The sequence below is a fragment of the Solea solea genome, chromosome 12, assembly GCF_958295425.1.
Source record: "Solea solea chromosome 12, fSolSol10.1, whole genome shotgun sequence".
NCBI lineage: Eukaryota > Metazoa > Chordata > Actinopteri > Pleuronectiformes > Soleidae > Solea > Solea solea.
The window spans coordinates 21,070,166-21,095,552 of NC_081145.1; the positions used below are offsets into that span (position 1 = coordinate 21,070,166).

Here is a 25,387-nt window from a genome sequence, read left to right on the forward strand (position 1 = left end):
CGTCATGACCCTTGTCATGACTTGTCTTATGTGTTTGTTGTTTTGGTCCCTTTTCCCAAGCACAACAAAACACAGACATCGTCAAACACCACCAGTTACACACAGTCATTTTTTTAGGGCTTTTATGGTTAGTTAAGAAAGGGAGGGTTAATAGATGTATTTTGTTTGCTTTTGTTTTAAAAAAAGTAATCATGATGTCGGCTTGTTGATTTGGCCCTGGTTCACCCTAAGGTCTTAGCTACTGGTTATTCTCACTTGTGTCTCAATAAACTGTCCACATCATTACCATTTCTCAGCCCACCTCTAGTTTCGCTGTCCAATGCTAAGTCTTGATGATATCATCAGGTTGCCTGGAGACAGAGCTCCATACAAAGATCAAGCGGGATCAACAATTGTCTCACTCAGACTCCCTCTCCCACACATGCACGCACAGTCTCCGCACTGTTACTGACATCATTCCTCCGCCACTCGCTTCCCTCTTTTAACTCTGAAAACAATGCCGCTAAAATATGACGCTCTATTAAAAATGGAGGGTGACATTAAAGGGCTCTGATTTAAGCAAAAGTTACCCTACATGGACTAGGGTTTTACACTGCTACACCTATCATGAGATACTAAGATTGCAGGAAAATTAAACGAGTCATTACTTTAATTAATATAATTTTCTATGTCTGTGGAGGAACCCCATGTTACCGACCACTGTCTGCAGAACTGCTGCTATTCTGATGAACCAAAGTTGTTTAATTGAATTTAATTTAATAATTGGCAATCCAGCCTACCTACCGATATTGCTGAATGTTACTTCAGTTATTTTTATACATGACTTTGAAGGAATAGTTCTGATTTTTTTTCAAGTGTGGGTGCACAGGTTTCTCATGCGTTATCAGCATCTCACATACAGCTGACTGCGCTCTGCGTCCTCCCTGTGCCGAGAAAACCACAGGGGAGGGGCAGACATGCTATCAGTGAAAACAATGCTGTCAATCGGGACACAACGAAAAGATTTTAGCCACAAAGCAAATGGCTGACGTCATAAAATCTACCCCATCTGAAGTGAATGGCGTCTTAAACATACGATTGCCACTTTATCTTGCTGTTATATAGCCGTTTGTAAATCGCTCACTCTCCCACACGAGAAAGAAATCTGTGATTTTACATTACTACACAAAGGAGACGTTGCTACACAAAGGAGACGTTGACCCTTGTCATTCTGTGACATTCAGATTTTCCTAAGTGACAAAACTTACCAAACGAGGCCGTAGTCCAGTCCAATATAGACTTTCTATGTGAACTTTGGGGCAGGAGAGTATACTGTTTACACAGCATCACATGTTTTTGTGGAGTTTGAAAAGGCTGATTAATGGAAAGATAAAGCAGCAAGTTCCAAGCTGGCAGCTATGTTTTCATTCAGCACAGTCAGCTATAAGACACATGCCTTATGAGGTACAGTAAGTACCTCATCCAAACACACTTAAAATAAATCTGAACTCTCCCTTCAGCATTATTTTCATGTAGAAAAAAAACTGTATGTGATCATGTATGATAATCTTGCATCAGTATACATAGGATTTAACTGATTAATTATCAATACATTTCTGCACTTCATGACCGTGATGTGTTTGAAGACAGACAGCAAAGCTGATACATACCTGTGACAGATGTGTCCTTCACTGTGACTGTGTTCTCTGCCTCCTGTTCCCTTTTCAATTTATTCCTTTCTCTTTCCTTCCATCCATCTACTGCATCCATATGGTCCTTGTCAGACAAAGCATCCATATCAGCCACAACCACTGACCCATGATCTTTACTTTCAACCATGGCAACAGCTGGGTTCATGTCCACTTCGGACTGCGATGACTGGTATTCGCTTGTTTCCAAAGTCACAGGAAAAGTCAGTTCGCCTGGACCGCTATCAGCCACAGGAGTCGGGTCACATAGCACGACAGGAAGTGTTGAAGTGCGACTCTCCTCCTCAAGTGTAGTTTTAAGCACCTGTGGCTCGCTCTCATGCTCCTCAGTCCGACAGTTTGAGTCTGACATGTCCATGGTACCTTCACTTCCCTCTGTCTTTTCCAGACTTATATGTCTCTGCTCTCCTCCCTCACACCAATCAGTTGGACATTCAACATGTAGACTTCCATCTCCACCCTGCAACTCTTTCTCTTGAAGCTGTGAACTTAAAAGTGGACTAGCGCTCTCTGTCAGACAAAGAAATGTACATTGGTCATTGTCCATCGGATCTTGCCCTGTGTCCATAACAGGACAAGGCAGTTGGCTTTCGGTCAGCACGTGAGGTTGGCTGTCTGTGCTGGCTGTGACGCTTTCATTTGCTTCTGGCACAGGCTCTGCATAAAATCCACCAGTTTCTTCTTCCGGCACTGAACATAAAGCGTGTTTGTTTTGTGCAGTTGCATTGCTCGTTTCTTTCGGCAGTTCTTGGAGGCTAGGAGTGTTTGAGAGGCTGACATCTGCCTGTTCTCTGAGACAAAGCTGTTCTGCTCGCAGCTTTTCGGTCTCACTTTCATAACCTAACTCTACAGAATGGGTCTCTTCCGTCAATGTATCAGTCGGTGACACAGCGGACAGTCTGTCTTTGCTCGTCAGCTGTGTAGACTGAGTGATGCTAGATAAATGCTCTGTCAGCCGTCTACAAGTATCAGTGGAAATGTTAGCATCTTGGGCTAAGGGTAAATCATTTCTGACGTCTTTGCTTGCTGACTGCTGGTTGAGCTCTATGCTCACCATGGCTGACGCTATTGCTACAGTCACAACTGCTACTGCTGTTGCAACTAGATTTCTATCGTGGTTTAACGTTTTTTCTACGTCTAAGGAAGGAAAGTGCTCATCCTCCACCATTTTCCTTTGGACTATGGAAGATGACTCATTGCCATGCACTATTCCACAATCATTTTCTTCACTCTTCCTTTTCCAATCTGTATTCTTACTCTCTTCCACCCCACCCACCAACAGATCATGTCTGTTTTCCTCCTTGCACTGCTGATCTGTCAGCATCCCATTATGCATTAAATAGCCCCTCGCCTCAGTTGCCTCAGTCCTTCCTTCCTGTATTTGAAGTGCTGTACCTTCACATGGCAGACTCACAGCTTCTGTTTCCGCAGATATTTGTTTTGGTTTGTTTAAGTCCAAAGATTGTACTTGCTGTATATTCTGTTCAGAGGATACCACAAGACACAAATGCTCTCTGGTTTCTTTGGAATCTGAAAAAAGTTCCTCTGGATGCTTGGATTCCAACAAACCTGTCTGGTTCACAGATGCTTTATCAACAATTGACAGCTCCCCACTTCCTCCATTAGCCATTGTTTGTGGGACCAGACTGGCAGTCATCTTTGATTGCAGCTGTGAACGGTCAAACACTTCCTTTCCAAATAATTGCATAGTCATAATTTCCTCGCCATCTACCTTTATGATGTCCATTTGATCAAGGCCTGAGGCAGTGGCAGCAGAATCTGGGTTAAATCCATCTTGTCCACAAACTGTGGTGTTCTCGTCGTCAGATGAGTCGTTCGTCCTCAATGTCTGTGACGACGTGACCTCAATCAGGTCTCTTTTCCCATGGTCTATGGGACTAGTAGAACTGGACTGTGAGTGTGGAGGGTCACACACGGGTCCTGCGGTGTCCCTGGTGTCCTCCGTCTGCCTGGGGAGCTGCATGAAGTCTTCCACTGCGTCCTCTCTGCTAGCTGGTTCAGGGGCAGCTGTAAATTGGATATGTGACCTTAGCGTTTGATCCTTGGCTTCAGACTCCAACTGGAGACTCAAACCCGTTGCTTGTTCTCTCTGTGACTCACTCTGACTCTTAGACTCAAGACTAGAGCTAGAGCTAAGCTTAGGCTTACCGCCTCCTCTCCTCCCTTTCTTCTGTCTCCTCTTTTTCCGTCCCTTCCCTCCTTTCTCTTCACTCTTTGGCTTCTCGTCTTCTCTCTCTTCGATGTCTGTAGTCTCACTGCTCTTTCTGCTGTAAGTGGTCACTGTTTTACTGACCTCCTCTTTGCCTCCCTCCACTCCTTCCTCCTTCCAATCTGGCCCTACTTCCTTCTCTGGCTGTGATTCGTGTACTTCCCGTCTTTGTGCGGCGGGCCCATGTGATGGTGCTGGCTGTGCTCCAACAGCATGTGGCTGACTAAGTGCTGTACACAGCTGACAAGAACTAAGACCATGTTCTAACAGCTGTGGAGAAGTCAAACCACAAGCTTGTGGTGTATTCAGATCACACTCTGCCACTTTTATCTGCTCATGTTTTTCTTCCTCCATTTTGTCACTGTAGTACCATATTGATCGGGAGTTCACTTCCTTTCTGTTGGAGTCTTCACTGGCACCCAGTTCCAGATTTCCACTCTGAAACCAAACAGTTTTTGCTAATCCTTCTCGTTCATGTGAAGGTGATCCCTCTTGGCTTCCAGTCCAGGCTCCATCCTGCCACAGGAGCTTGTGTTTTTGTTCTGTGTCTGGGCACCTGGGGCTGAAGACAGCTTGGTCTGGCTCCTCTTGGTCTGTCTGTGTTTCCTGGGAACTTTGAGATTGTTCCTGACCCATGGCAACTGAAAGAAGACAAGATTACATTAAGGTCTACAAAGGAAAATCACTGTTCTTTAAAATAAGTCTATTACAGCACAGCTGTTCTTGTCACAAAAACCTTTACATACAAGACTGGTACAAAAAACAGCAGGTTGTACCTAAACAACAACTAACAATAATAATAATAATAATAATAATAATAATCCCCACTGCATAGAAAGTGTATTAAATTAGCTAGAGTAAGATGCATCATAGCTGAGACAGAGAGATTACTCATAAACAGTGTGTAAAGAGAGCCAAAGTTTTATCTTCTAAATTAATTTGTGTCTAACTGTTCATGCTTTTTTCATAGTCCAATTGGAGAAAGCATTTAATTATCTTTTAAATCATTTATTGTGCTACTTCATTTTCATTGCTTCCATGGCATCATTTTCAGCAGTTTCAGAGAAATGGCATTAATAGGGCACTCTCTACTACTCTTTCAGTTGCAAATGGCAGACAAACACAGTTAGAGACCAGACCAGACACAGTGGAGCATTGAGCAACTACAGAGACATTTACAGGTAATTAATGTGCACATGGTTTGGGTGACATCAGAGCGGCAAGTCAGTGCTGACTTCCCTCTGGAGACTTGCTCTCAATGAAAACATGGCTGTAAGCTGGGACACAAGAAAAAACTGATTATAGCCTCATAATCAAAGGCTCACCTAATAAGACCTTTAAGTCTATGATATCTTAAGAATATGTTTGCCACTTTATCTCAACCGTAACAGCTGGTTGCAGATGAAAAAAAGAAAATGTTTTGCAAACTTCGCACTCACCACGACAAAGTCCCCCAGAGAATATCAGTGATTTTACACCACAGCACACAGGAATTATTGATCCACTGCAGCTCCAAACAGTAAGTTTTAATGTGTTACTTTGTGAAGCCATTGTTGTAACTCCTTTGTTTTTGAATTAAGCCAAGTGGCACGAATTTACCAAACAAGGCAGAAGTAGACCAGCAGCTAGTGTGACCCTGTGAGCTAAAAACACTGATATTCTCTATGGATTTTGGTGGGGATGAGTTTGCATTTGACAAAGTTAAGTTTCCAGTCAGAAAGGGCTGTCTAACGGCAAGATTTTATAAGGTGAGCCTTTTGTTAAGTAGGGTCAAATCTGTATACTTCTGTCCCCATTAGCCACCATGTTAGCATCACAGCTAGCCTCCATGTCTCTGGCTGTCAGCACTGCTTATGTGTCAGTACCAGTACAACCACACTTTAAAATACCTGAACTATCTGTTCAATGAAGAACGATTTGACCTCCAAGTGAATTTTTGAGCACTCTTGAAAAACTCACCTATTGTGTGGTGAGGTAAACAGAATTCCACAGGTGAGGTAAACGGTTCTTGTCTTGCTGGGGGACTCACTGTCACCGTTTCTCTTTCTGTTGCCAGTCCACAAATCAGCACCTCTACTTCCCACTCCTCTCTTTCCTGTTTTTCAGCAATGGAGGGGGTAGGCAAGGCAACTACCTGCTTGCCTACATATGTCCCAACTTCTCCAGGTGGAGACACAGGCTTTATGGGAAATGGAGTCTCTTCTGCTCTGGAACTTTGCTGAGATTTTTTATTTCCTCCGTCACCAACCCAAACAAATGCCTCTGCTGGTGCTTCTCTCTCTGGCCCACTTCCTGTTGTCTCGGTTTCCCCCTGCGCAGTTCCCCTACTAGTCTTTTGGGTGTTTCTTTTTCCTGCAGATTCCGTTGCACGTCTTGTGGTTTTTGCATTTCTTTTTTTGTTTTTCCTGTTCTGGGCAGCAGGAGGGTTGACAGCTGTTGCGCCCCTCCGTCCTCCCCTGGCTTCCTGACTCTGACAAAGAAGAGCACTGGCACAGGAAGCACGAGTGACAACAGCAGGGTCCTCCCCTTGTGTTTGGTCCTCCAATGACAGAGGACTTCCCTGTTCATCTGTTGTTGTAGTTACCAAAGCTAAGCCTGCATCCTGTCTGCTCTCTTGTTGTTCATTCGAGCAGAGCTGCAGCCCACAGACAGGACTGACCTCCTTGTTACCAGCAGAATTGGACTTTCCCTGAAACAAATAAGACAAATGAAAAGTAAGTGATCACTACATAAAAAGCCTCACTCGCCCCAGAACAGCACTACATGAAAGCTTGTGTAAAAGCTGTCATGTTGAGGACTTCAACAAAAATAAAAAAAACAACTAATTACAGACACAGATTTAAACCAAGTTTGATTTCTGCGCAGTTTCACTTTCACACCTTGTCCTGTGAATGGGGGCTTCATCCATTATGGTGTGTTTGCACCAGCTCGACTACCTGGTACTTTTGTTGGTACCTGGTCTGGCGAGGTTACTATGAGATACTATGCGTGACGTCAGCAGACTGCCGACCACTGATTGGTCAGAGTGCCGTCACAGGAAATCATGCCGAACAATGCTGATCTGCAGATCAGTTAAAAAGACTTAATCCTAAAAATGTGGGTTAATCTCCAACAATTAACAGGGATATGTCTAAAATCTCAATATTTACCACAGGAGTCTGGTGTATTTAGCGACAGCACTGTGATCGTGATCGGCATCCCAATCCCTGCCGCTGTATTTCAGTCCAGTGACAGACGGAGTCTGTGCTCCGGTCATGGAGGAAGTACTGAACAAATATTTGAATTAACTGATTCAAATGATTCAGTTACACTGAAAACAACTGCTTTACACGTCACTAGTCATTTGTTTGTGTGTGTCGCTTGTAAAAGAAGTCACAGCAGTTTCATGCAGCCGTGCAGTGATGACTCCGCCCACGTTGAGTAGGTACTATTTTGTAGCGAAAAACCAACATAAACCAAGTCGAGGCGAGGCGAGCTTTGATCATAGATGGAAAAGGGGCTTTAGTTTTGTGTCCAGACTAGCCTTTTTGACTTTAAATCAGAGGTAATCGGCATCCATGCAAACTTATACTGTATCACTATACCACTCTGGTTAAACTGGGCACACTTGTGTCGGTATAAACAGAAAGTTGATTTTCTCTTCTGCAGTCGTTTGCTTAGTTTCAGAAAGTACTTCTTCTGAGAAACGACAATGGTGAAAATCTGAGCAAGATCAATGTCAATGCAAGGTGAAACTGGAATAGGTGTTAACTGCACTCTTTACTCACAGCTATCAGTCGACTGGCAACTGATAAGAACCATTCCAGAAGGAAATGCCGGTAACTGCATCATTGTCTTCAAAGGTCTGCGTTTCTGCCCGTCAAGACTAAACAGCAGCCAGCAGGGTTTTCGGAAACACCAATGGCAATGGGGACAGCAGCTTATCCAGAACAGAAATTATGGGTTTTTGAAAAAACAAAAACAGTAGTATGGATGTAACCTAGCAGTCTTTATGAAGTCACACTACATGACTGACGAAAACATAACAGGAGGAGTCCCCAAATCACATGTGAGAAATGGCACAGAGAATAAACGGGGAATGCACAAAAAAGTTTTCTCTGTTTGTCTCCAGATCGACTGCTAAACTTTTCCTGTATCAGTGCCATCTATAATCTCTTTCATGTAATTTGATACTATATTGCTCTTTTTCCTTCTTCTGTACTGCTGTTCAGAGATCTGCAGTGTTCCACTGAGCAGTTCTCTAATTGGCAGCAATTGCATATTAGAATTTCAATTCTGTGGAAAGAAGATCAGGGTCTGTAAAGTGTTGGGAGGGCATTGATGAGCCTCTTTCATCTCATCTTTGAATAGAGCCTGGAAACTTCTGGAAATTGGGCTGAAATCTAGGGCTGTTTGATGTATTGCAAAATAACTGAAATCACAACATCCAATAGTGAAATATCAGAGTCAAAAAACACTGCATGCATGAAGATAAAAAGTTAAAGATAAAATAGCTTTATAAGGAAATGAAAAAGCCCCAAAATCTTGCTCTTTAGATAAGAAAGTCAGTCAGTCATCATCTACCGCTTTATCCTCCACCAGAGGGTCGCGAGGGGTGCTGTGCCAATCTCAGCTACTAGATAAGAAAGTATGTTTGTTAATTGAAAGACTCCAAAAATATCAAATGTAAAAAAACTAATGGATTTGCAAGATCTGAATTTTTTTTTGACCATACAGTGCATTTCTAATGAAAAACATGTAACCCAGGCTTTACATCAATTCAGTGGGATCTGTCTCTTATTTCTGTTTAGACTCTAAACACTCAGTGAACATGAAATTATTACCTGTGATCACAGAGTGAGGGAAAGCTACAGAATTGGTGCAATAGTTCAGCTATTCCTCAATATTTTAAATAAGACCTATTAATGGTTAACTGATTAAGTAAACAAATCCTTGAGGATGCCCCTGATGTTTGAAATCGTTTTAGGCTGCATATACTAATGTGAATTTTGTCTTTTTTTATTTGTATCTGGTCTGTATCGCAATATACTGCTCATACCTAGATGGCTCTTAGTTCCTAGAAGTTCATTCGTTCACCTTATTCACATTATTTCAGTTTATTCTATTCATAACAGCCTTTTTAATAAGTCACTGGATGAACATTCCCAGCAACACCGTGTGAGGCACAAGCATCACAGCACCACGCTATTAAGCAGCTGCCAGTTCACCTTTGCGTCTCTGTGTATCTGAATTAGTCTCCTCAGTTCCTCCACCTCCTCCTGTAAGCGGTGGTCTTCCCTGCTGTCTGCTCCCCCCTCTCTCTGCCGCTGGCCGAGCAGTGTAAGGGTGTAGGTACCGAGGTCTGCGTGGCGCTGAAACACTTTGCCTTCTGGGTAAAAGTGCAGCTGCTCCTTTGGTTTCAGTTGTATATCTCCAGTTTCCTCATGCCTGCAATGACACCGAAGAAAACTATGTGTTTTTTAAAAAAGGACATGAATGATCAAACACAGGTGTCCATGTAATGTACTCTCTTGTTGGTTTAAACCATAGGCAGTTGTTGCCAGTGTTGGAATAGTGAACTTTGCCCCAAAGGCAACAGCCAAGAGGACCTCTCTTCCTCTGGCCTACGCTGTGATTGGTCAACATTTTCCATCACAGGCCAGTTATTCTCAAGGCTGGAAAAAGCAGCCAGAGGTGGTGCAGAACACAAGTAAGATCACTTGATTAACACTATGATCAATAATGCCAAAATATCCTTCCTACCCCAGTGTTAATGCTTCACTGATCAATGATGAGAATCCCCAACACTGTACACCAGGTAGCCTATTATAAACTATACATGTCTTATAATGTATTCAACTAATGCAGCCAATTGAGGTATTGTTACATTTTGTTCTGAAATTCTCTTTGCAGCTACGTCCTTGTACCGACAAGAGCAGATTACTTTATTTTTAGGTGGATTTTCTGTCGATGGAGTAAATAGTAATAATAAATTCAAGCCTATTCTAAAATTCAAACAGCAACTCTCCACTACAAATTACAGTATCTCTATTACCCTGTGATTCATATCTTTTACAGTCTCCTTCAGAGTCAGCTCAAGTCACATTTTGTAAATAAAAGAGAAAAAAAAAAGCTAAAACTGCTAAAAGTAAAAGTTTCCAGTGTGCTTGTAGGAGGTACCGACAACATCAGTGCTGACAACACTTTGTGTGCCCCCAGCCTGCAGCACCCCCTGTGCTGAGAACCAACATGAGATGATTAGAATCAGAATCAGAATACTTTATTAATCCCTGGGGGAAATTGTTTTTGTTCCCGATGCTCCGTGCAAAGAAATAGAAATACAGCAGTGGAAACAAGGCATAAGATATGGATATAAAAACAGTAAAATAGGCAGTAAGGTGGAATAAAATAAAATTAAAAAAATAAAATAAAATAAAATAAAATAAAATAAAATAAAATAAAATAAAATAAAATAAAATAAAATAAAATAAAATAAAATAAAATAAAATAAAATGAAATAAAATAAAAAGCCTAAAGAATATGTTCACCACTACACGCAGTAGTTGCTGGTCTACTGCTGTCTTGTTTTGTAAGTTTGAGTCTCTTGAGTTAATCCAAACAAAGGATTTTAAACATCAAAGTTACAAAATAAGACGTTTGAACCTACTGGAGGAGACATCAGTGCAACAACACATTGGGGGTTGTGCTATGATGTAAAATTGCTGCTGCTCTCTACGGACTATGGAGCAGGGAAAGTTTACAAAGCAACACAAACTTGAATTTCAAATCAGAAAATGTTGCTCTACAGCAAATTAAAGTGGCAGACATGTAGACTTAAGCCAGTCAAAATTTATTTCAGGTGTTGAGTGACTAAAATAATTTTTCTTGAGTCCCCAAAAGGCAGCCATGTAACCAGTGAGAGAGAGCCTCTGTGGCTCAGGCTCATTCTCAGTCATTGTCTATGTGCATAAGTAAGTACTCACTGTGTGAACAGCTCCACCAGATGCTTATGTCCTCTGCTCTCTGCCACATCTGCTGCAGTTTGTCCCTGAGCATTGGTCCTCCTCAGAGCCTCCAAGCTTCCATCTTGCTGCAGGAGAAACATTGCCACCATCCTTAGTCCATGACTGGCAGCCAAGTGCAGAAGGCTGGATAGATGGTGGCCCCGTTGCACAGCTTAAAACAAAGAAGCATGAGAGGGTGAGAGGATGGACTGAGCTGACAAGACTGAAAAGAAAAGATAGTCTCTTAAAAAGAAAAAAAAATATGTAGTGGCTGACTATGAGAGCTAGCTTGTAATATTAAAAATGCATGTCTCCAAGGTAATTATATACTGTATGTTCGTATGTACTACTTTTTTTTCATTCACTCTCTGTGAACATAATTCTTTAATTAAGAATTCAAGAATGCTGCGTTTGTATGCCACTGGTTAGTCTCACTGGCCAATGCAATGCTTCAGAGAGGAGGAGCTAATTGTCGCTTGCATGAACACAGACAGTCATGGGGTTGCACACTTAGAGAGACATTCAAAATAAAAGCATGCCTACTCACCACTGCAACTGTCCAGCAGGATGGACAAGGGTTCCTTTTGTGTCTCAGCGCTGCATCCTTGAGTGTCACTGTGCGTATGTGCGTCTGTTGCTGTGATGGCGTGTGTCTGGTGATTCATCCGACTCCCCACATCCGCTTGTGTGTATGTGCGTGCAGTCCTGTGATGGGGCAGGCTGAGGTGTTTGAGGGCCAGGGCCAGGCTTTCATCCAACTTCTTACACTCTTTTAAAGGAATCTGATAGACACACACAATACATGCATAATTGTGGTATAGAGCTCCAGTAGCTGACATCACACAATCCCACCATGTAACACTACAGAAGTACACTATGATATTCATAAAACCTTTATTCTATTAGACAAAGTTAGGGGCATGATTGTTGTAAGTTAAGTTTCCCTTAACTGAATCTGGATGTCAGCGTCGTTACAAACTCCATTGCTAATTGACTTTAATATCTCGCTTATTTTACAATGTTCTCTTTATTGCGATGTGTTAGCAGAATGAGGGAGAGAAAGTTATCAGAAAGTTAAAGATTTTGTAAACCGGCAGATGTGGAATAATACTTGCTCCTGATATTACTCCTGATATAAAACTATAGCAGGCTCTGCTTACAAAAGAACACATTAAATTGAAAATATTTCGTTTCTTTTCCCAAATAAATCCAAAATGTCTCACGGCCCCTCCCACTTACCTGCTTATCATCCAATAGCAATGCTTCCTGAGGAGCTGTGCTGTCAAGCAGGAAACTGGCCATGTCGAGGGCCAAGTCCTACACACAACACACATATTATTCAGAAAAAAAGACAAAGCTCAAATTCAGCTCAGCTGGTAGTGCATAGGAAGCACATACTGTATAGGAACATGTTGTTTTTTTTCCTCACTTAATAAAAAAGAAACAAAAAGAATAAAAACTGTTTGGAATATTTCATCTGATAGCAAAATCAGCACGCAGGACAGCGCTCAGAGTGAGACCTCCTGATAATTGTAGCTCTTCCATCCATCATCTACCGCTTTATCCTCCACCAGAGGGTCAATCTCAGCTGACATAGGGCGATAGGTGGCGGGACACCCTGGACAGTTCGTCAGTCCACACACATAGAGACAAACAACCATTCACTCTCACACCTATGGTCAATTTAGAGAGTCCAATTTACCTAATCCCCATATTGCATGTTTTTGGACTGTGGGAGAAAGCCGGAGAACCCGGAGAAAACCCACACACACGGGGAGAACATGCAAACTCCATGCAGAAAGGCCCTTGTTCCAACCGGGGCTCGAACCTAATTGTAGCTCTTTAATAAGATAAATAAAGCCATAACATATACTATATACATATATACTATATACATATATATACAGTATATATACATTTTTGTATATATATATAGAGGGTATCAGAGGGTCCTCATCTCTGGTTGGCTCAGTGTAAACGAGGCTGACCTGCAACAGTGTGCGGCCACTTCAAAGCCATGAAATTGTGACGTTACCTGAATAAAGCAGAAGGTCTCTTGTGAGTGTGTGTCCACAGGTCGACCTGGCCGAGCCCAGCATAATGTCACCAAAACCTGCTCGCACACATTATGGGCTACGCAGAGAGAGAGAAAGAGAGAAGAGAGGGCACATGTGTGTCATTTCCCACACATAAAACAAGTCATTCATCATTACTGACACTAACCCTGACACAAAAGGCAGAACATAAGTATAAAGAACATTCAAGTTTGTCCTCATAATGTGCCAAATCCATTCGCTGCAAACATGTACACACCCTGGTCCCTTTATTAGGTACAGAGGACACCTGATAAACAGTGAGGAGTGACACCTGGTATGGCTGCCTGCTGCTGTGGCCAATCTGCTCCAATGTTTAACAAGGCATTATTCTAGTTCTGGTCATTCTCCTCTGACCTTCAGCATCAACAAGACATGTCTGCCATTTACTGGATATTTTCTCTTCTTTGGACCATTCTCTGTAAACATGGTTGTGCATGAAAATCCCAGTAGATGGGCAGTTTCTAAAATACTCAGACCTGATTGGATGAAATAGCTGGTCAGTGTAGGTTAGAATTAGGTTCAAATTAGGTGTATGGCTAACAAATGTCGAATGCCAATGAGTGTCCTCACAACCACACTAAAATGAGTGTAAGTGTGTGTGTGTGTGTGCGTTTGTGTGTGTTCTTATTACCTGGACACACCGCCTGCAGAGTGACACGGCTGACACGCAGGGTGCTGGTGACATGTCTCTGGGTAGATCCTGAGAATAAAAGATAAAACTCCACCTCCTCCTCAGGCTCTTTTCCCTCAGCATGCGACAAATCGTCATTGTTGAGCTGAACAGTTAGCACACACTCTCCCTAGAAGAAGACACAGATTTACACAAACTGTTTTGTCCACAGACCAACGATATTGAGTTTACTGTCACAAAGGAGCAACAATGTTTACATATTTATATTTAGGAAAAACAATGACGCAATTATCAAAGTAGGTGTCAAGATGTCCTGGACTCCTCATTCCTCCCTTCCACGTGCAATACTGTATATACTGTACAAAAGATACTGTAAATATCAAGTCTATACTGTGTATATTCTGCTAACTGTCTATAATGTACATTCTACATTCTATATTAACTAATTTTTATATAGTCTAAGTGTTAATATCTTTTTATATTGTAATTTTCTTTTTTGGTAATGCATGTTTATTATTTATTATCTTTACCTTCTTGCTGCTGTAACAATGCAAATTTCCAAAATATGCACTGTTTGAAGAAATGTGGACTTCCTTCTTGGACTTCGTAAAGGGCCCTTAATTTCTTAGGGCTCTAACGTGACCTTACAACCCCTGTACAAATGTTGGGCATCCGATTGCCTTGATATTTTTTTTTTGCCTCTTCACCACTAACTGTGCCATTTTGTTTTGAGTGTTTTCTGGTTGTTTGTTTGTTTGTTTTATATTTGATTTATTTATTAATATTATTAATATTATTATTTATTTATTAAGTATGTTTTTGTCTGGTTGGCTGTTTCTTGGGTTATCTGTATCTGTAACTTGTGGTTCCATGTTAAGAACAAAAAACCTCAGAAAATCCAATAAACACATTTGGAAAAAAAAAAACAATGCAAATTTCCCAACTGCGGAACAAATAAAGAACTATCTTATCTTATCTTATCTTATCTTAAGAGATTTAGTAGTTTAGCGACTTCTGCTCAACCATGTCCTGATTCTGGGTGACTGAATGCAAAAAGTATAGAGTGAAATAGGCACAACCTGCAATGTACTTGCAGCAGTGCTATTAACCATCATGATACTTACATAGAGTGGAGCCTGTTGGGGATTCAGTTTCATGGTGCTGGACTGTAGGAGAACACACACAGGGGGACAGAGATGTGACCATTTACATTCAATTATAAACACAGTAAACACACACAACAAGAGCTCAAAACCGATTTTTAATCGATTACTAAATTAATCGACAACTATTTTAATAATGGATTAATCGGTTTAAAGCTTTTTTCATGATTAAAACAAGACTTTCAATTGTTTCAGCTTATTAGATGTGAATATTTTCTTCATTTATTTGCTCTGGATAACAAAGAAATCATTAAAAGTTAATCATTTTGGTTCATGGACAAAACAAGACATCTGAGAACATCATCGTTGCCAGGTTTGACGAACACCGATCAACATTTTTTAAGGTTTTCTGATATTTTATGGACCAAACAATTAATCGAGAAAACAATTGACAGATTAATCGATTATGAAAATAATCGTTAGTTGCAGCTCTAGCCCTGTTATATAAAACGTAAAGAGCCTGAACTTTCAGCCTATTTACTACTATATTTACTTACTTTTCTATCTTATATTCTTATATCTTAAGAATATCTTTGCCACTAATATTGCCATGAACAGGGAACACACATTGCCTTGTAAACTGCTCACTGCACAGATTTGTAGGGTAGACCCTACAAATCAAAAACAATTTGCTGTCAAATGTTAAAGTCATCAGTTTTAATTGATTTAAATTGGTCAGTTTACTTTTGGCAGGCCACTACTATATCATGACTAAAACTTTTATTTTCTTTAGCATTACATTCTAAGTAACTGAAAACACTGAACGCATGTAACATAATTTTAAATACCTTGGTGCGTGTGTCTTCCCTCTATCATGTGATTTATGAACACACACACAACACAGTCATGTAATATTTCTCACCTCTGTGAGCAGACCAAAGAAACTTAACAAGAGAGAAATGAAGGTAATGAATACTGGGGAAACCAAGTTATACACTCTGTGTTCGCTATAAAAAATGAGCCCAGAGTGTCCAGAAAACTCCAAATGAGAACAATATAGTGAAACAATATTTTGAACTGATGACACAGTTGGTCTTGAAAAGCTGAATTGATGCAGCCAAAGCTGATACAAGATTAGAAGGTGAAATGGCTCTGGTTGAAGAGCGACCTAAAGACTACTCGGCTCTACGTGACTCTACTTGGTTTGGTCGTTTTCCATTGCTTCATAGTACCTCCTCAACTGGGCAGGGTCGTCATAGCATGGCTGCGCAAAGGTGCCGTGATGTTGTTTTATACCCAACACAAACTAGTGATAAGCAAAGCATTTTTTTCAGTGCAATGAATCATTAGAATCAATTAATTAAAAAGATTCATTGAGTACTAGTCTGACTCTGTCTGTTACGGTCACTAAGCTAAAATATGGCTGAACGTGTTGGGATTCGGCTCGCGATCGCCTGCTTTCAGCAGTGCTGTCGCTAAATACACCAGAATCCTCTTTTAAATATTGAGATTATAGAAAATTCCTTGCTACATATTGGAGATCAACACAAGTCTTTTTAACTGATCAGTTCAGTTTGATTCTTGTGCTGGATGTTGCCCTCATGACTCTTCGAGTGACGACACACATCATATATATCATATATATATATATATACACACATGCACATCACACATATGTATGTATGTATATATATACAGTATATATATATATATATATATATATATATACATACATATACATACACACATATATATATAATTCTTGCTCTCCTGTTTTGAAGCCTTGAGATTTGTGATTTGTGACCAGCGCTCATAGAAACAAGACTCAAGACCTTTCATGGCTGCATAGACATTGGGGAAAAGTAAGGCAAATTCAAGGTAATCTCCCTTACTATAACGCACAGTGTAATGCTTAAGCCATGTGCGCACAGTCACAGGCATCAAAAAAAATGCATGGACCATGACGACGGCAAGTTCACCAGCAGCTGTGCCTTTTATCATTACTTTTGGTTGTAACGCCTTTGTGCAGCGTGCGAATAAGCATGCAGCCACATGCAAGGTATGCAGCACCAGGATAAATGATGCAAGTTCAACAATGCACCCAGATACTGCAGGTCAGTGACTGTGTCAAATAGAATACTGAACTCATCTTTTTAATGACCAGATGATTCAGTACACTGAAAAAAATGCTTTGCTTCTCACTTGTTTGTGTGTGTCATACATAAAACTAGGTCATGGCAGTTTCTTGCAGCCGTGCTGCGATGACTCTGCCCACCTTGAGGAGACACTACATTGTAATGGAAAACCATACCATGCCGTGTAGAGTGGAGTCGAGCCGAGGCCTAGATGTTGTAGATGATAAGCTATGTCCCAAATTTTCCATCATCATTGACATGAATTCAAATTAAACCAACTGACTCTGCCCAGTTACAGGAAGCTGCTGGAAGAACAGGCCATGCGATCAACTCTGTCTCTGTGTGCACAAATGTGGCTAAGCAGGCTTTATGTACTGTATGACTCAGAGGTTGTATGTGTTCTGTCTTGGTTGAGCAGAAAGTGTGCGCATGGTATCTCACCCTCCCATCTACAAATGTGCTGCGGTGAAACGAGCAGAGAAGGGGCAGTGCTTCCACAACTGTGCTGTAATTACATGTTACAGAACTAAACGCTGATTCTGACTGAACTTTTGCAGACAACTACAGCGAGAAACTGGAGACTAGCTCAGCTGGCCAAAAGTTATGTCTGGTATGGAAGGAATGAGCCTGAGAAGGGGTAGGAGACAGAGTGGAAGAGAGACAGAGCGAGAGGAGGAGCAGAGGGAGCAGCAGCTGCTAATCCCGCTTTCAGCTGTGGTAAACAGCAGTCTTTGTACTCTGCTGCTAACAGAGCTGCAGTGTCACTCACTTCCACTGGCTGCACCCATGAAGTGGCAGCAGGCTCTGTTCTTATCACAACAAACCTCGGCATTTCCAGCTACTGCCACTGCTTTACATAGTTGCTGAGATTCAAGAGCAGCACTGGGAGCACAGAATCTGCGTTTGCATTGAAGTAAAAAAAGTGCGTGTGTTTTTTTAGTTAGTTAGACAACTAAATTTGTCTAATTTAGTTGTGTAAAATAATCAACATCCTCATTGAGTAGACATTCTGATTCTGTTCAATGGTTTCTAAATGGTCGAATTATTCTGTATTTTCCTTTACTGTTGCTCTGATGGATTTTTTTTTTACTTTACACTTCTTATAACAGTGGAATTGTAAATGTGAATCAAATGAAATGAATTGATCAAATTCAACTGATACTCAAGCCCATACAACATGCTGTTGTGGAGTCTTTCCTTTCTGAGTTCACCCTACGACCCCATTCAGACCAACTGGCACAAATTCTAAATAACTCTGAGGAGATTTTTGATGAACCCTCACACAATTAAGTAAATACATTATAAGGACCAGGTAAAAATGAATTGCCTTATGGGAAAAAAAAATGGTTAGACAGCATTATTTAGATTGGGTATTGGCTGATTCTTCTTCTTCTGATCTTACCGTGAGGTCATCTGTGATTCTCACCCCCTACACCTGACGGTTATCTGTCTGTAACTGTTGATTATTTTATCAATTAATTGATTACTTGTGTGGTCTGTTAGCTTTATCATAACTTTTCTGTCATTATATACAGTAAATTGTAATGTGTGTAATGTCTTCTTCTCCGTTTTTTGTGTATAGTTACAGCTCCACTTACAGGCCTGGCATATGTACTACAGCATTTTGAGTCGTTTGGGAGACATTTCCTGAAACGATGCCGTGTTTACTCACTCACTCATCTCCTACCGCTTTATCCTCCACATGAGGGCCAATCTCAGCTGACATAGAAAAGGCCTATATCTTTCACCCTATGTCACCCTGGACAGGACGTAAGTCCATCACAGAGCCACACAGAGACAACCATTCATTCTCACACTCACAGTTAAGCGAGTCCAATTTTCCTAATCCCCAAATCTAGTACATGTTTTTGGGCTGTTGGAGGATACCGGAGAACCCGTACTGAATTCACCTAAAATACTTTTTAAGAAAGGGAATGAGAATAAAGTTGTAATTATTATTCAAGCAAAATCAAAAGCAAAATCAAAGCAAAATGATCAATTTCGACATACGTCAAGATGAGAAATGCGGAGCATTTCTTGAAGTTACATTTTGATTGGGGCTTCACATATAAAGAAATAGTTTATATGTTTGGCACATCAGCACCGCATTATCTTTAGCATCAGGACTTTGATGACTGCAAGAAACTGAGTTTGTTTGGAAGAAAGAATATGACTGTAATATGACTTTTTAAATATTACAACTTTATTCTCATAATATTAAGACTTTATTCTCGTAATATTACACCTTTATTCTCATAATATTACGACTTTTATCTCGTAATATTAAGACTTTATTCTCATGATATTGCGACTTTATTCTCATAATATTATGACTTTAGTCTTGTATTATTACAAGTTTATTCTCTTAATATTAAGACTTTATTCTCATGATATTAAGACTTTATTCTCATGATATTAAGACTTTATTCTCGTAATATTACAACTTTTATCTTGTGAAATAACTTTTATCTCGTAATATGACTTTTTAATATTATGACTTTATTCTCGTAAAATTATGACTTTTATCTTGTAAAATTAGGACGTATCTTGTAATATGACTTTATTATTACGACTTTATTCTCATAATATTAAGACTTTATTCTCATGATATTAACCTTTATGCTCGTAATATTACAACTTTTATCTCGTAATATTAATATTAACTTTATTCTTGAAAGATTAAATGTTTTTTTCTCTTCAGTTTGGCCCTAAAACTCTGTCATGTAATACAAGGTCTGAGCAGGGCCAAAAAGTTAGAAATCTCAATGTAGGGGGGCCCCAGGTCCATTTGCCCTGAAAGTTCCTTGAAACGCCCCTGCTGGGGGTGAGGAAGCGCTTTCACCCAGGCGTTGTCTGAAGGAGGGCCCTACAGTGTCCCGACTTGAGATGGTGTGCTTAAAAAAAATCACAGCTGTAAGGAACCACAAACACACGCCGACTTCCTGTAGCTAAACTACAACTCGTGCGCTACGAAGAACACACGAAACATCAATCGAACAGAGCCAGTCCAGAGGCTTATCTTATGACACATCATGTGGACTACACACTGCAGTGGACGACACCTACACAAATGTAAATATAGCCGCTAGTTTGTTGTTTGAAGCGCCAGCGTCGTAACACGCAGCTGCACTAATCACGCAAACAACGCACTCAAGAGAAAAGTGCAGTGTCCATGTTCTCATGGAGCCGCACAGACGTGAACAAAGTTTACATGAGTCAGTGAGAGCGGCAGCTCGAGTTTGCCCAGCTTTGATGCCAGAATATTTTCTTTTCTTTCTTTCTTTCTTTCTTTCTTTCTTTCTTCCTTACCCCGTGGAGGTGAGATTACTCCCTCCTCTTGTTCTTCTCTTCCTCTCTGTCCCTCGCGGACAATCTTGAAGGGTTACTCGCCGCCTCCTCAGAAAATGGAGATGACGAACCAGACCATGTTCTGCCTGTCACGGACCAAGTTTGCACCAGTTAGACGTCGGAACTGCAAGGAGTATGGAGGGTCTCTGTCGAGAGCAACCAGCGACGTCAAGCTGCATAATTCCACACTTCCGGCGATACTTTTCAAAACAAATGTCGGCTTGTTGGTGGCAGACCTAGACTTGATCGTAGTCGAAATCAACACGTGAATCAACAGTTCTGGAAAAATAATGAATAACATCTACTCGCGTCACTGTAATTGCGTAGTTTTTTTGTGAACTTAATTACTTTTTAAAGTATTTTTTTAAAATGTGTAATTTTACTTTTACTTGAGTATGTATGTTTACTTGAGTACTGTACTTCACTACGTTTTAAATCACATCTGTTACTGAGGACAGGTGAAGGATGATGAGAGGGGAAGGATGAGGACAGGTAAATGATGATGATAGCCCATTTTGACTGATACATGTGTTTACATATTTTACTTTGCATATTTTACTTTTTTTTAATTTGTGAGGGTTTGCCTTTAATTAAAAACAATTCATGGGAGATGTGTGTCCCCTTGTCCTTTGCATGACACAAGAACCCCAATCTTGTTAAAAAAAAGTAACGTTTTCTAAATTTGAAACAAGCTCCTTGTATTTACTTTAACTCAAGTACAGACCAGTACTTTCACTTGTACTTAAGTTAAGTGTTATACGTACTTATTCATTCATATGTTTCGTTTCTTTGTGCAGTGTTATGTGTAGTTTATGGCAGAGGTGTCATACTGGTGGCCTGTGGCCCCACTTGTTATCATGAAAACATGGCGGAGGCACAGCTGCCAGCGAGGTGATAGAAAATACACCTGATATAATGCTAAATATATTTCATGATAGTAATAAAACATTTGGTCGTAATTATCACATTATCAAATGCATGACATAAGCTTGTTTGGTGTTTCAATAAAAGTTGTCCACATTATTATTTTACTATTTTTCTGGGGGGGGGGGGGGGGTGTTTTAAGACTTATTTTGCCTCATAAGTATATGATTATTGTGAAGTATATGTCGTTCTGTATCAAAACTAGCACTTTTATTTTGAAATTCTTTCATGAAATTAATTCACATCTTGAATGAAGTATTGTGTCCATATAGCCTATTGTCACAATCCATCTTTCCCTCAACTCTGACCAGTTTCCCAGTCCTGGCTGCTGAAAAACATCCCCACAACATGATGCTGTCACCACCATGTTTCACTGTGGGAATGGTGTTCTTTGGGTGATGTGATGTGCTGGGATTGCACCAGACATAGCGTTTTCTTGATGGCCGAAAAGTTAAATTTTAGTCTCATCAGACCAGAGCACCTTCCTCCATACAGCCCATCTCTATAGAGCGTACAGCTTTTCCAGGGTTATCTTAGGTCTCTGTGCTGCCTCTCTGAGTAATGCCCTTGTTCCCCAGTCCGTGAGTTTAGGTGGACGGTCGTCTCGTTGCAGGATTACAGTGCTCCTGGGGATCATCAAAGATTTGGATATCTTTTTATAATCTAACTCTGACTTGTGCTTCTCAACAACATTGTCCCTTACTTGTTTGGAGAGTTCCTTGGTCTTCATGGCAGTGTGTGGTTAGTGGTGCCTCTTGCTTAGGTGTTGCAGCCTCTGGGGCCTTTCAAAAAAAAGTATGTATATGTACTGACAGATCATGTGATACTTAGATTGTACACAGGTGGACATCATTTCATCAGTTGTACCAGAGCTTGTTATGGGCTTCATAACAAAGGGGGTGAATACATATGCACATGCCAATTTTTAGTGTTTTTCATTTCTAAAAAATAGTTTCATGTATATATTTTTCTCATTTCACTTCACCAACTTAGACTATTGTGTTCTGATCCATCACATAACATTCAGGTTAAAAAAAACATTGAAATGGAGGCTGTAATGCAACAAAATAGGTAAAAAGCCAAGTGGGGGTGAATACTTTTGCAAGGCAATGTAAACACACCTGAGCAAGATATTGTATTGTATTGTATTTTATTATTACTGTCACAGGCACATAATAGATCAAGCAGTTTTCAAAGGTGGAAATTGTAAAAAGATGTATTCTAAAACTGTAAACCTGAACAAATATATTGAGACAGAAATAAAAACCGATAAAAAACATAAATAACAACTTCAATTTTCAGGTGGATTTTCATGTCAAGGTAGTAGTAAAGTAGTAAAGTAAAAATAAATAATAATATATTACATAATAAACAAATTCTTGAAAGCTTTTATGTTTGCTCTCACAGACAAAAACACAGTGATCAAAGATTAAAAATACTTATTCTGACAACAGGAAATAGGGAGCACTATATTACAACCATATAACAAAATATACAAAGACACATCTTCATGCTAATCTATGCATGCCACTCAGCAAAACAGTTCCTGTCTAGCAATAGACAGAGGGGAGTGTCACATGCCTGACACTTCCAGGGAGTGGTGTTGCGCACCCGTTTTTGTGCACACTGCTGGCACCGCCTGCGCCCCACTGTGGCCCTGTTGGAGCTGCTGAACTCTGCAGCACATGCAGTTGGAACATGGCTGGTTTGTCTTTTCACAGGAACGCCTGCTTTTTCAGCTCCACAGAGCTGTTTCACCAGCTCCACCATGAAGTCCTTGTGGGACAGCCTCGGCTGGTTCCTGACGGCTGCAAGCTCCAAATGCATTACGTATGCATTTGTGCTTGCGATATCCAGGAGGTGTAGGAAGACAGTGCGGTACCACCGGCTTTGTCTTCTGTGCACTGAATAGTACTGGATGAGTCGATCAACTCCACCCATGTACTTGTTGTACTCCATGACGGGAGTAGGGCAAGGGACGTCAACCACCTTCAACACTCCACCCTTGCTCCTCACCTTCCTCCTCACCGTGTCACCAGCATTCGCAGGGTGAATGGTGGAACACATCGACACCTCCCTTGTGTCTATCCACTTCACAAACACTGTTGAGTCCTGCCTGATCCACCGCATTGTTCCACGTGGGGACTTCTTGGAGATGACTCCCTGGCTAGGAGGACACCCTCTCCGGTTCTCCCGGTATGTGCCGCAGGCCCCAAACTTCATGCTTGCCAGGTCAGTGAACAACTTTGGGCTGGTGTAGAAGTTGTCCATATAGATGTGGTATCCAGTGCCGAGAAAGCCTGGTTGCACCAGATTCATCACTGCATCATAGCTTAGCCCATGAGCACTGGGGTTAGATGCCTTCCCAACATAAACAGCCAAGTCCACAGTGTAACCATTGCTGGAATCTGCCAACACAAAGAGTTTTATCCCCCATTTGGTTGGCTTGTTCTTCATGTACTGTGGGAAGCCTGCTTTTGCCTTTGTTGCAACCATCCTTTCGTCTATAGCAAGCTGCCTCCTTGGGTGGTAGGATGCTTTACAGGCAGCACGAACATGTTCGAAGAGTGGCTGTATGCGGAACAGTTTGTCATGCTCAGGCCCACCCTTCTTCCTGTCATTCTCCAGGTCCTTCTCCACGTCACTTAGGTGAAGGTTCCATGTCAGTGTCTGAAAACGTAGCCGAGTCATGATCGAAGCTGGAAAAGGATGAGAAGTGACATCGTTCTGCTTCCAATAGTCTTGTACACTTGGCAGTTTCACCAATGAGGTGAACAGCACCAGACCCAAAAACTTATTAAACTCCTCTTCATCTACATCCTGCCAAGTGTACCTTTTTTCAGCTGCATATTGTGCAGCATATTTGTTGGTGTTCTGGCAGATTTCTCTGACCCCTGCTGGAGGGAAAAACTGCTGAAAAAGGTTGAGGGGGGTGTGCTCCACTGTGGTGTCCACCTGTAATAATAATAAGAATTATTATCATATAAGTAATAGATATTGTGTATAAACACCTTTGTAAAAAATAAAGCATCAAAAGTAAAAAATAGTCAGATAAATAAAAGAAAGCCAGACAATACCTGTACACCCTGGGTCCTTAGTGGCTTGAATCTCAATGGTGGCGGAGCGGTGTCGAGTTCATCTCCAGACTTCCAGCCATGAGCCGGCTGTGGAGTTCTGGAGCGAGATGACTGACCCCTTGTGGTCCCACGTCCTCTCCCTCTGCCTCTCCGTGGCTTTGGTGCCGATACTGGCCTCTCGTCACATGATTGGTCATTACTATAATACAAAACAAGACTGTTTTTTTTGTGTGTGACATCTATCCATTATTAGCAAGCAGAACAACCCAACTACTATAACAGACGGATGAGCCGCTGTTGGGAGGTGGATAGCTGTTGAATATCCAACTTGAAGCTAATTTAACAGCAGTATACACATACATCGGTTCTGTGTCGTCGTGTTCCTGCTTTATACTGCCCAGCTGGGGGCGCAGCGCTCCCAAAGCTGTCTCTGGGTTGGCCACAGGCTGTACATAACTGTATTGACAAGGGAGAGAAAAAAACATATTTACAGTCAAAAAATGCATATCTACCTATGTAATAACTGTGGGAACTGAGAGCAGTATATACATGTCCACTAGGGGGGCAATGAGTCGAGTAGTTACCTGTTGGGCATGTTACAGAAGTGAAGAAGACATAAGCTCTGTGTACTATGAGAGAGCCTGATGTGATCGTGACCACACTGTGTTCGTCCGTAAGAAAATAAACCTTCCCTCATGTTCAGCAAGAAGTCTCCCGTGAGTTACTACAACCTATGATCAAATAACGAGAGAACATACGAGTTTCAGAACAAACTTACGTTGGTTGAGAGGCAGTGGGAGTGGATGGCTGCTCGTCATCCTCGCTGCTGTCACTCCCGCAACTCCAGTCGGAGGATAAAGTTTCGTCCTCTAACGACACCACATTTTCACCTTCTTCCAATTCAAAGAAATACTCTAACGCCTGATGCAGATTTGTTGTCCTCTTTCGTTCCATTGTACTACTCTGTAATCCTTATTGTTTATTTTCTTCTTGTTCGCTGATGGTTTTCCCGGGTTGCAAGCGGAAACAACGTCATCAATGAAAACGTCACAGTTCAAAGTTCCCTTGGCTCCTTTTTTAAATCACAAAAATAAAAGAAAAACTGGCCATTTTGTGACTTCTGCACAATTATCACCGCTTCTGTTTTTTAAAATATAAAACCAATCATAACT

General features: G+C 41.1%; 2 protein-coding genes across 5 annotated transcripts in view; both read right to left on the reverse strand.

Annotated features, from left to right (window-relative positions):
* The window catches only part of akap13 (A-kinase anchoring protein 13), a 49,831-nt gene extending 29,228 nt beyond the window's left edge, over nucleotides 1-20,603 (reverse strand). For all 4 annotated transcript variants that reach the window (XM_058644677.1, XM_058644675.1, XM_058644676.1 and 1 more), the window contains exons 1-10: nucleotides 20,176-20,603; nucleotides 14,753-14,794; nucleotides 13,629-13,797; nucleotides 12,937-13,034; nucleotides 12,141-12,218; nucleotides 11,449-11,683; nucleotides 10,881-11,073; nucleotides 9,126-9,345; nucleotides 5,878-6,607; nucleotides 1,650-4,559 (exon numbers count right to left, since the gene is read on the reverse strand). In XM_058644677.1, coding sequence (XP_058500660.1) covers nucleotides 1,650-4,559; nucleotides 5,878-6,607; nucleotides 9,126-9,345; nucleotides 10,881-11,073; nucleotides 11,449-11,683; nucleotides 12,141-12,218; nucleotides 12,937-13,034; nucleotides 13,629-13,797; nucleotides 14,753-14,785 — 4,666 coding nt within the window. In that variant the 5' untranslated portion in view covers nucleotides 14,786-14,794; nucleotides 20,176-20,603. The remainder of the gene's footprint in view (nucleotides 1-1,649; nucleotides 4,560-5,877; nucleotides 6,608-9,125; nucleotides 9,346-10,880; nucleotides 11,074-11,448; nucleotides 11,684-12,140; nucleotides 12,219-12,936; nucleotides 13,035-13,628; nucleotides 13,798-14,752; nucleotides 14,795-20,175) is intronic.
* Nucleotides 20,604-22,354: 1,751 nt separating this feature from the next.
* Nucleotides 22,355-25,325, reverse strand: LOC131470157 (piggyBac transposable element-derived protein 4-like). Its single transcript, XM_058645782.1, has 4 exons — nucleotides 24,994-25,325; nucleotides 24,576-24,671; nucleotides 24,216-24,414; nucleotides 22,355-24,093 (listed from the first exon to the last, which is right to left on the reverse strand). The coding sequence occupies exons 1-4, from the start codon at nucleotides 25,167-25,169 to the stop codon at nucleotides 22,657-22,659; spliced, it is 1,908 nt and encodes a 635-aa protein (XP_058501765.1). The 5' UTR covers nucleotides 25,170-25,325; the 3' UTR covers nucleotides 22,355-22,656.
* Nucleotides 25,326-25,387: the final 62 nt, after the last annotated feature.